This window comes from Microcebus murinus, chromosome 17 (assembly GCF_040939455.1).
Source record: "Microcebus murinus isolate Inina chromosome 17, M.murinus_Inina_mat1.0, whole genome shotgun sequence".
NCBI classification, from domain to species: domain Eukaryota; kingdom Metazoa; phylum Chordata; class Mammalia; order Primates; family Cheirogaleidae; genus Microcebus; species Microcebus murinus.
The window spans coordinates 55,911,379-55,923,637 of record NC_134120.1 but is presented as its reverse complement, the minus strand read 5'-3'; the positions used below and the strand labels follow the sequence as shown (position 1 = coordinate 55,923,637).

General features: G+C 45.0%; 1 protein-coding gene across 1 annotated transcript in view; it reads right to left on the bottom strand.

The window, feature by feature from the left end:
* The window catches only part of APCDD1 (APC down-regulated 1), a 33,740-nt gene extending 23,691 nt beyond the window's left edge, over nucleotides 1-10,049 (bottom strand). The window contains exon 1 of the mRNA XM_012746274.2: nucleotides 9,833-10,049. Coding sequence (XP_012601728.1) covers nucleotides 9,833-9,890 — 58 coding nt within the window. The 5' untranslated portion in view covers nucleotides 9,891-10,049. The remainder of the gene's footprint in view (nucleotides 1-9,832) is intronic.
* Between the last annotated feature and the right edge of the window lie 2,210 nt (nucleotides 10,050-12,259).

Genomic DNA, 12,259 nt, shown 5'->3' with positions numbered 1-12,259 from the left:
CACTATCAACTAACCTGTGTTCTAAAACTTGATTTGTAAGCCCCTTTATACCCTGCTAACATTTTCCCATAAAGATAATAAAACCAGGAGTATAGTGGATGTGGAAATCCCTAGAGCTAGGCTGTTTGAGTTTGAAACTGGATCTGCCACTTGAAGGATTTCATCAAATTCAACATCAATGATTATTCAGATGTACCATGATTTTATCATCAGTGACAAAAAATATTTGCATTTAAATGATGACACAATGTCTTAACAACAGCGCTGAGATGTCCAGGAATTGTTCACATCAGTCTACGATGACTCAGATGTTTCTTTTGTCTATTCAAAGAGATCTGGTCATTTCTCTTGCCTTCCATGGCATTGCTTCATGTGAGACAGGTCATCCGTTTGCTCTGTACATATCTCAGTAACAAAACACAAACACTGCCTCCTTTTTTGTGCAGGTATCATCCTTTCCAAGAAATCGATTAGTGCTGTGCGAGAAAATACGGAATTGAGGTTATTCTTCCAGTGACAAATCTTTGCTTCACTAATGTCAAATGAACACTCCAATGCTCTGTTACAAGATCTATGTGATTTTCACAGTGATTTGTCTTTTCAGTGCTGACATAGAGTATAATTTATAAGTAAGTTATGGAGAAAAAAACCAAGCATGCTGACTCCAAAGTTTACTCTCTTGATTTTCAAAACCAGACTGTGTGCAACTAAATTCAAGACATGAGTACCAAAGATGCACATAAAGGAAGTGATGTAAGGACAACATGAGCATCTGTGTCCAGGACCACACAGGCAAAGGCTATGTCCCCCCTCATGACTCCTGCCTGCAGGCCACCAGGGACTGGAACTCCCAGGCACCAAGAAGGGCATACCCACTGCAAAGATCTCAGAAAAAAAAAATGGGTAACTTGCAATCAATGACATACACTATTAGCACTGTGACCTTAAACAAATTACTTAACCTCTCCAAGCCACAGGCTCCTCATCTGTAATGAAGGGATAACAGCATCACCCAGCTGTATTAAGGTCGGTCTCAGTTTAGTCCAGTTCCTTTCATTCCATGTTAGCTGCTATTATTTGAAGTAGTAATAAGGCTCTTAGAGCACCCTTGAAAAGTCCCTTCTAACTAACAGAACAGTTAAAATAATGATGAAAGTCACCCAGAGTCAGATCTCACTCTGGGCTCTGAGGAAGACAAAGTGCACAGAATAAAGACACAGGGGCTCCCAGGCAAAGTTAAACAATGACCCTCCATGAAGACGACAGTGGGGCCCAAAGCACCAGGCTCTGTGGTTGTCAGTATAACAAATACCTATTAACTATTACTTTGTATATTTTAGGGGCCAGGAGTACAAAGACAAAGATGTCTTAAGTCTGAGGCTCTCAAGGTCTCCCTGGCCTATATGTCAAAGGACAAGAATAGGATGACGAAGGAGGGCTCTGGGCAGGAGGCCGGGAAGTTCAGAGCCAGAGGAGAAGGAGTGGTGGTTAGCATCGTGTGGGTCATTCGTGAGACTAGAGTTGCATACTTTTGCCTAAGCAGTGGTGGAAGAAATAAAATCCAAGAACCGCGAACATGCAAGTCATTGGAAAGCTGTTAAAATTAGCATTAAATTGCTTACGGTTTCTAGAGACAAACTCCCATTTTGCTACTGGTCTTATTACAACGAGCTAAGCTCAGGAAGCTAGCCAGGCTGTCAGCACAGCAAGAGCACCCACGTGGGCGGCCACAGAACTCCACAGGTGGCACAGTTCACCAGGATATGGTGATTGAGGGCTCACTCTAGAGTGATATTGTATTTTTAATATGGAAAAATGGGGTTGGTATTTTTTTTTTTATCTTTTCCCTGAAAATAGCCATCACCTTGATTACTCCTAAAGAGCAAAATTAAATGGGGTAAAGCAGGAGAAACTGTTTCAGGTCCTCAGTCAACCGTTGTGCGTGGTCTCTAATATCTACTTGGATCGTCTTGCTGTGGCGAATGTGTAGGGCCTTCTTAGGAGCACTAGTTGTATTCAATGGCTGGGAATGAAAAGGCTGTTTGCTGCAGGAGAGGCCAAGCACAAAAGTGAAACCTTATGCTTCAAGGCTTCCTTCTCGAGGAGCAGCCATGGTGTCCCCTCCAAGGAGACCAGCCTTAGACCTCTGGCCAACCAGGGACCCTCATGTTTGCTGCATTGCCTGGAATATGTCAACCCCAAATCTGAGGCTGAAACTAGCACATCATTCATTCAAACAGGAAGCATGCTCTGAACAGGCAGGCACGGTTCTAGGCACAGAGCACAGATGCCCGTGGGAGTGTCAGTCGGGTGAGAAACCAGATGGCTTTGTAGACGGACTCCACACAGAGGGTGAAGTGTCTGAATTCCTTCCAGGGAAGTTCATGAAAAGGCACCTATGCCTTGAAGACTCAATAGAAGTGGTCTAGGCAGAGCACACAGCACATTCAAACATAAGGAAGCAGGACGAAGAGATTCGTGTAGGAAGAACGGGATATTTAGCAGCTCAGGGTGGAAAGAACACAGGGTGGTCCAGGATGAGGTCAGAGGCAGGTGGAGCCATGATCAAGTGCACCATGCACAGGTGTCGCACTGAGTGGAGACTACACTGGAAAGGTGCAGAGAATCCACGAGAAGATTTTATGCATTATAACGGCATGACAAGAATTCCATTTTGCAAAGATTGCTTTTCCTTTTTTTGGAGGGGTATGGGAGACAAACTGGAAGCAGGACAATCAATTATGAAATTATGAGGCAACTGCAATGGTTCAGTCATATCATTTTTGGTCAAATAAATGAGAAAGATAAGAAGGGAACTGCTTTCAACAGATAGTATATAATAGTAAACCTTCTCTGTAGTCTTGAGAAGTACTGAACCTTGGGGGAGGTGGGGAAGTATTACCAAAGTTATATTTTAAAAATGAAAGGAAGGGAGGGAGGAGGAAGTGGAGGAGGGAAGGAAGCAAGCAAGCAAGTAAGCTACACTAATTTAGCACTACATCTGAAAAGGAACTTTTGTAAAATATTTATATGTCCTACTTTAATATATCTTAAATTGCATAAATCAATCATCCTGCAAAACTCAAGGATGGCAGCTAATAATAATTCCTGTGAGCATACACTTATAATTTATAATAATAAATGTGCTTATATATGATCATAATCTTTAAACTCTTCCACTTAATTGGATTATTTGTGTAACTGGAAGTGTTAGTTAATCACAATATCTGGTTGTTGAAACTTTTGCTATTTTATATCAAATGCAGTTGACATTATGATCTTTCTTTGATGATTTAGGTTCATAAAGGGGCTCAAGGTCATCATTAGGAACATCAGTCCCTGTAGGATGGTGCTGTGGATAGAGGGGTATGGAATGAATAGGTAACAATACTGGGGAGGCCATGAAAGATTCTTTCCCCTGACTTTACTTATAAAACAAGAGTGAGAAGGTGCATGCTATGTATATGAGTGTACACATAAATAACATCAACATTTTGATTAATTGAGGATTCCAGATGTTTTCATTAATTGAAGGATCTAAGTGTTGGGGTTCCCATTCAACTAAAATTTTGTTGAAAATGAATCCAGGAAAAACAGTATCTCAAAGAAAAAACAAATGGTCAGTAACAAAATGGCTATGAGTTTTTAATCTTCAAGGTGGCTTTGGGTAAGTCATCAACTACGTGCCTTTCTTTCCCCCATATAAACTAAAAATGATAATAGTGATAACTAAAGCTGGTATGACACTTGACAATTCACTTTATGTATATATGACCTCATTTGATCAAATGCTGGCACTATACAGGTACAGAGGCACTCTATTGTGAACCTAATAGTCAGTCCATGATACCAACTAAACTGGAAACTCTCCATAGTACTGTTGCCAGTCAAGAGGAATTCCCAATAGGAGGTTATCAAAATGACTTCACCATAAAAGGGTCTCATACACCAGGAGTCCTATGGCCTGGGCCCAGATAAAATCATTATGACAAAGGGGATGTCAGAGAAAAAAGTAAACTCTGAAAGGGAATTGTTCACCTGTTAGAAACAAATCAAGTTCTATGGGCTTTAGGGTACAATTTTATAGATTACCACTTTCAGTGCATTAAATGAGATCCTGGAGGTCTGGGGGGCTTATTCACACGTGTGTAGTATGTGCCCCTGAGTGTGTGCACAAGTGATTTCTACTACTACTCCCAAGGAATAAATTATTCCACAGCAGTAATCTTAAATGACAGTACAATGATCTTAAATATAATCATAATCACAACAGTCTACTGTTGAAAAAACTAAAAATTCCCAATGATAAAAAAAAAAAAGAGTCCCTAAATGAAAGGAAGCATAGGGTTGACCATTTACACAGAGCTTTATGCCCCTAAATAAAAGTCTGTATGTCCAGGTTAACTGTTCACATCACTCGAATTTACCAGATCATGTGTACAGAAAGCAGTCCTTGGAACAGTTTCAAAGGGAACACATACAGTACTTCTGCCGCAGTCTCCCACACAAGGTCTCCTTCTTAAACCCACAGGGCTGTGAGCAAGCCTTTCCAGACACAAGCCTCAGAAGAGAGCGGCAGAGGGAAGAGGGCAATGCCTGCTGGCCTTCTGAGTCAGCCTTCATTCACTCAACAAATGGCTGAGTGCCTACTGTGTGCTTAGTTATGTCTTAGGCATGGGCCATTGTTGACACACTAAGTGAAAAAGGACAGCATACTCCATGTCCAAGTCTCTGATTTTTCAATAACATTTTAAAAATCTGAATTATATCGATAGATATATTCCACAGCTTTTTACTCGCCTATCTAGACTGACTGGTAAATCAAAAGTTCCAAAATACACATAAGAAAATGTAAAATTCATTGGGAAGGAAACAATAAATTTTCAAGAACACTTGGAACTAAACTAATCTTTGATCAGGTTAATCTCTATATATGTATTCTAACACTTAAGAAAAAATCCTTAATTTAAAAGAGGCTAAATAAGTATAATGTCAAAATATTAATAACGGTTATCTTTGGGTAGAAGGTTTTGCATGTTTCTGTATTTTATGTAATGTGCCCTATATATTTTGATGATCAGAGTGAGAAAAGTGTTCTCAAGTTAGAACTGGCCTGATACATAAAATGTGACTGATTAGATTAGATGCATGTAATTACTTAGCCATGAAATTGCCCTGCCCAATTAAATAAGCAATCCTTAATGTAAATGTGTGCTTTGAAGTGGATACTGGTAGATAATCTCCAACAGAGCTTTCCATTTTTCAGAATAAAGCATGTGTGTATCACAGACAGTATTGGATTTTACTACCTGTGCTTACCAAATTCTTGGTTTTATTTCCAATTTTTTTTTCAGTAAACAAAAGCTAAGAAAACTGCTTTTACCAATCTTTAAACCTTCATATCTAGAACTATTTTCCCTTTATGAGAAATATAATAAAGTCAAGATTTTAAATTCCTGGCTCCATTTAACTTTATTTGAAAACAACTTCCTTTTCTATGTCATCTTCTTAGGCCTTAGACTGAACATTGGGGCTGAACCAGAGGTTGCAAAGTTTGCCTGTTGGGTCTGCAGCTGATTGCTACCACACCCACCCACTTTAGCACACTTGTGTGTGTGTGTGTGTGTGTGTGTGTGTGTGTGTGTGTGTGTGTGTGTGTAGGTGGGTGAGTGTGGGTGGTGTGTGTGTATTCAGGTTGGTGGAATTCTCAGCAGGGAAAATAGTATATTGGTACAATCAACCACACTGTGCCATCCTCCCTTGGTCTCTGTCCCTAGCACTTGGCACTTAGTAGACCTTCATAAATGAACTTATTGAACAAATGGCTAGCTCAATGAATGAAGCTAGAAAACACTAACAGAACAGAATACTCTTAATAATTTTACAGTGACACCATATCCTTTCTCTAACCTAGATATGTACTTACCTGTCACATGACTATCCAGAATAATGTTTTTCCTAAATTGGAGCAAACTAAGCAATGGCCTGTACACACAAAATCAACACAGTAAGAAGTCCTACTTAGGGGATGGCAGAAGATTTTTCTCCCTGCTGTTTTCTATGTCATCACCTCAACTCAAGGTGAAGTCTATGTATGCTGTGTATGCTTTCAGGATACAATCACTAACGTATCATTTTCTATTTCTAGTCTGAAATGTTTTATGCTTCACCTTGATTGATTATATCAAGTTGTCATCAGCCTGTCCCTAAATAGTAGTATGTAATTACATAGTCATACCACCCACCTATATTTAGTTCTCTTCTCATTTAGGGGGAAAAAGAATGAACATGGCCATTATAAAACTCTTTAGCCACATGTTTGAGGCAAGTCAATTTATTGAACAAGAGAATATTTAACATCTGTCTAAGTCAAGCCCCTTGCCCCTGTTGTGTATAGATGAGTCATGTTTCTTTACAAGATTTCATTTTCTTCCTATGACTAAGAAGGAAAAAAAGTGCAGGAAAGACAATGTTGTCGTGGTTACAAAAACTGTCTTCAGTAAAAGGGTATTTCAAAGATTTCTATTTTACCCTATTTAAATGTTCCCTCACATTTTGTCAGGTAAGCTCTCATTTGGTAATCTACACAGTTTTTTAAAGTTTTGACAGAATAAGCTCAAATGAAAGCAAAGAGCTGAAAGAACCTTTACCTCTCAGAAAAGTCAATGAATTCTGCAAAAGTAAACTGCATTTGGGAATAGAACATTTCTCCCAATGTCAGCTCCAAAACTTAAAATCAAACGCTTCCATTAGCAAAAAGAATTAGCATTTCGCTGTGCATTAAAGTCCGACTTGTTCTGGAGACCTTATGCTAATCGGTGTTTTTGGAGCTGAATGATTTTTAGAATTTGACATCTGAAACTTTTGTGGCTTTTATCTAAGCAAAGAAAACAGTGATAATGGACATCTTCCAGCTGCATACCTTCGTGACATTCAATAGGCTTTATTTGGATTAAGAAATGCAATTGTTTTCAGAATTTGAAGGGGAGGGAAGTAAAACTGACATGTATACTTTTATGCCATCAAATTTTGAACGTGGGTCTCTACATTTACAGTCTTAAAAAATAGCAAAAATAAACAAGAGCTTTGAGTCTTGCCAGAGCCTAATTTACTCACTGATAGGATTTAGGGGTGATTTATAACTTGCAATGAATTGAAATAGAAGTAGCCAAAAAACTGAACAAAGACTGGAGGCCAAACAATGGTATCTATAGCATCCTCACACAGGATGCACTTGGTTTTTGGTATAACAAATAATCTGTAAGTTGTATCTGAAAAAAGTGTATTAAAGTTTATTACAAGAACATTCATAACCATAGAACATATGCTTTTACCTACAAAGTTGCTACTATAAACAGACAAAAGGTATTACATGGTTAGCAAATAAAATGCCTACTTTGTAGGAAAAAACCATTAATCCATTCTAAGATTTCAGGCAATTTCTTCAGATTTATAACTTCTTTTAAATATATAATCAAGCTCCATCTGTTACTATAGAATTTTTAAATGCCTGCAAAACCCCTATTTGTCAAGTAGGACCTACTCCTCAAACATTCTCTTAGGTTAGGCTGTTTAATGCCCATTTGCTGTTAAAACTACTTCAATCAAGGAAAATTCATGGGGTATGGGGAAAGTCTGGGGGGAGGAAAGACAGAATATCCAATTCTTTTCTAGTGCTTTACATTATCCTATCTAATTATGACAAACCTTTCTTAAATCTTGAAGATTTATAATTTGAACAACTATTCCCTCTGTTTATTTTCTGCACTGAAGTTTGACACTCCCTGCTGGATTTAAGTAGATCTTTGGGCAACTTTAGTTTTAATAATTTTGCCATTGCAGACTCATTTTGAAATTGGATTGACTTTTTATACGTTTATCCATATCACCCAATTAAACTTTGCAAAACTCCCTTTTCATCTTATATTCCCTTCATATGCACACGTGTGCATACACGAAAGCCAGCACACACATGGCCTGGCTTCACTGTGCTCCCATTTGTAGCTCAGACTGCCCTTTCTGGTTACTCCTTGGCTCCCCAGCCCCCTCCCAGGACCAGTGGCCTAGGTAACCCCCTAGATCCCAGGGAGTTACCGCAGACTCCATACTCAAATTTGGGAGATTTCTGGCTACACTAGACCCTCAGTGAGGATATACTTGGGCTCTTGTTACCTGCCAGCTATTATTATCCCAGCTTGGACTGGTAGGTAGGAAGTATAATTACAACCCCTGCCTCTCCGTTGAGGAAGAAAATGTTCAGAATTAGACCAGGTTGCATCTCTGAAGATAGTTTTTGTAATTTAAAAGGCAATGATTTTTTACGCAAACAAAAATCTTTTTATGACAAATGTTCAGGTAATTTTTTACTTTAAAGTCATTTGACCATACTACCTTTTTCTACACAGATATTACGATTTTTTTAAAGGGGACAATTTTCCCTGTTTCATCTCTCTCTTCTCTTTTTTCTTGTGTGTGGCAGCTGCTGTTTGATCTGTTCATTGGCTCTGATTTGTTTCATGTTTCAGCCAAAGATTAAAACTGCTCTGTAATTCTAAGCAGATGGGCCTAGGAGTCCAACCCTGTAATTATACCTTCTCTCTTTTGCCCTGGAACTGCAAGCCTTCCATCCTGACTTTTAAAGTTATGGGATCGCTGGAGCCCCGAGCACACCTTGGCAATTGGGCAGTTCTGGCCCAGCCAGACAAGTTCACAAGGCCTGCCGAGCTGCGAGAGCCACCCACACCGGGCAGGACTACAAAGAAAACAGCATCACAGCAGCTTGTGCGTTAATATCTCTTCCCTTTCCTTGATCCTCTGGGGGGTCCACAGCCCAATTTTCAGTCATGGCTACAGTGCACTCGGAAGCTGGAGCCAGCTGCAGGTTTGGAGTGGCTGTGGTGGGTGTTGAGGAAGGAGAGCCGCGAGGTCACTCTACAGAATGTCAGTGTCTGGCCATTAGGGACAGGACACCTGAATCAGCACAGTGCGCTTTGCCGCGGCCTGTCATGATTAGCAGCCCCATCTCCCATAAAGGCTGCCTTGCCCACCCTAAGGCAATTCTGCCTTATTTTTCTCAGAGCAATTCCTGGAACCCTTTCAAAGTGCTTAAGTTCTTGAGCTATAAAAGTTTACTAGAACTCCTGAGAAAACGTGGCACAGGAAAGTAAGGCGTCAAGTTCTGGTGAATCTTAGGAGGACGGTTTTAATGATGACATCTTGGCTACTAGGAGTCTCTGTTTCTTGAAACTGCACCCAGAGAACCCAACAGCCCACTTGGGAGAAAACCCCACATCACCCTCTTAGCAGGGAGCCAATGTGCAGGCAGGCAACAAACTCCAGTCCTCAGAAGGCAGACAAACACCCGCGAGCTGTGTCTCCCCCTTACATGAACAAGTTTCTCTTTACAGTCTTGTGAAAGCTTGGACCACATCAAGGGCCCGGCTGCACCCTGACACTGTGGAAGTGACTCGCAAAGCCTGCCATTCATGACAGGCTACATACAAACGGTTAGAAAATGCAACGGAGTAGGTGAAAGTTCCGCCTAAGACTATGCAATGGATTCTGGAGATGAAAGGTGTGGCATGGGAGAGCTTCAGCCCCTTCCAGAAAGAACAGTCCTGCAGCAAAGCAGCTCTGGGCGCCGCTGGGGGAAAGGGGCCGAGCCCAGGAAGCTGGGCACAGCCCCCTCCGCGGGCTGAGCACGCGGGCGTGGGGCTCTCCTCGCACCCACCGAGGGGCCAGTGCAGACCGGGCTGCGACCCAACCCAACTCCTCGGGGGTTCCGCGCGGCCCTGGGCTCGGAGCTCGCAGCGAGCCGCCGTCGGGAACTCACCGTGAAGCAGGAGGGCCGGGAACAGGTATCTGAGCAGGAGACGGCGCAGACAGGACATCTCCGGTGCTCCTCGGGGCCTCCGCTCGCCCGCCTCCGACCGGTGCCCGGGAAGCTCGGCGGCGCGGCGGCCGCGACTGCCCTCCCGCCCGGGCCGGGCCCGGCGGGCGCCGCCACAGTCCGCGAGTGGCCCGGCCAGGCCGGCTTCAGGCGGCCGCGGCGCGCCCCATGCCCGGCGGGCGCGGCGCGGGGCTGCGGGGCGCGCGCTGGCTGGGCGCCGTCGGGTGGCTGTCGGCGCCCGGCCCCCGTCCGCGTCCCGGCCTCGCCGCGCCCGGCCCCGCGTCCCGGCCCGGCCGCCGCGCACGCCGCTCCCAGCTGCAGTGGCCGCCACCGCCGCCGCAGCTGCAGCGTCTCTTCATATTTCCAGAGCGCCGCCGGCGGGGCGGCCGGGCCGGGACGGGGGAGGGGCCGGGGGAGGGGTCGGCCGGGAGGCGACGCCGCGCCACCGCCCCGGCCGCCCCGCCGCTGGGGGTGGGGGCGCGGAGACTTGAAAGCGCGCGTCGCCAGCGCCGCGCCTCCGGCCCGCCCCACTCCTCTCCCTCTCCCGCCCCCTCCTCACCCCTCCCCTCCCCTCCCCTCCCCTCCCCTCCCCTCCCCTCCCCTCCTCCCGCCTCCCTCCGCCTCCCCCTCCTCTCCCTCGCTCGCCGCCCGCTCCCCTGCGCATCTCCTCCCCTCCTCATTCCTCCTCTCCTCCCTCAAGGGCCCCCTCTCGCCTCCCTCTGCCTCTGCGCGCCCTTCCTCCCCCCCCCCCCGTCTTCCTCCTCCTCCTCCTCCTCCTCCTCCCCGCCACCTCCCATCGAGGGGCTCCAAACCCTTGGCACTGCACGACGCCGGCAAGGAAAGAGAGTGTGCCTTTCGCCCTCCCTGCCTCTGCCCCGGGCAGCTCGGGACCCTCCGCTTCCCCGAGGGCCTGGGGTCACCACTCGTGAGAGGTGGTAGGAAAGGGGGCGCGGAGCGGCGAGGCTGGCCGTCTGGGGGGTTGGAGAGCGTGCTCCCCCGCGGATGGAAGCGAGCGCCAGCGAGGAGAGGGGCGCCAGGCGGTTCTGGAGGGCTGCTCGGGAGGAGGGTGCTGTGGCGCTGGGCTCCTCACGGCTGCAGCGCCCGTCTTCACCACGAGTCCCTGCCGGGGTTAGTGCCTGGGCTTCTCTGGGGAGCACGAGGAGCCTCGTCGCAGGCCCCAACCTGCGAAGGGCATGGCGTAGGTTACTGGAGCCCTTTCACTGTTTCCTCCCCCTTCCAGGAGGCAAATGACTTGTTGAAACATGGGAGAAATCTCAGAGACACTCTCCCTGCCAGTCTGTAGGATCGCGCACTTAGGCCCCTTCTCTTTCTGGGTCCTCGCTCCCAGAGCACATCTAGTAACCATGATCACGCTGATTTTATCAGTGTTATCTGGTCTTGTGGGGGAGGGGAGAGGTTGTTCAATTTTACTTTGGTTTTTAAGAAAGAGCCGCTTCCACTCAGGCCCTAAATTCTCCAGGGCCTGGGAGGAAGCAGCCGCAGTAGCTGTCTGATTTACCCTGAGGGCCAGGCTCTGCAAAGGTCCTGCTTGGGCCCTTCCGCCTCCCAGCAGGAGGGTTACCCAGTCTCCTAAGCTAAATGTCACCTCCTCCTCACACTAGGATAAAGAGCAGACACCAGGAGACCCCGTGGAATCTAGAGAACATTTCTCAACTCTGCTAGTGTTTTTCATTAAAAAAACAAACACTTAAAATAAATGCTTGACTTCCCAAGAGAGTTTTCTGCCCCTTTGAACAATGCAATAATTCAACTCTTTATGTGTTAGACTTTCAAAACTAGTTGGATCTTAGCAACGGTGTATTAGTAAAATAGATGAGACATCTGACAGTTTCCACTTTCCCATTTTTACCCCCTGAGAAAGCTATGGGTGTCTTGATGTGATGGTGTTGATACCATTTGATGTGTTTTCATTTTTATCACCATCATTAACATCTTTCTGTCATTAACATGGGGGACCAAAACATGTACCAGCTGCCTAGCTCACAAGGGTGTTGTGAGGAGTAATGTGCCTCTGTTTGCAAATATTGAAGATGAAAGGATCCCTGTGTGGGCAAGAGAGATCAGCAGCATGATGCTTAGGAGACAAGCTTATCTTGAGTCAGCCTAGTGCTGCCACATCTTCCTGCACGGACTAGCTCCTGCTCACTCGCTCGTCCCCGGTTGCTGGCCTTGGTGGCAGACTATCATTTTATACAGTTTTCACATTAAACCAAAACTTGATTTCTTCATAGATGTTGGGCAGTTAGAAATGATGTAAACAGCATACTTGGCTGCTTAAGCAGGACAAAAGCCTTGTCACTAAGAACACATACGAGGCGGTGTTCTGTTTTTCTATGTCTTTTATTCCGT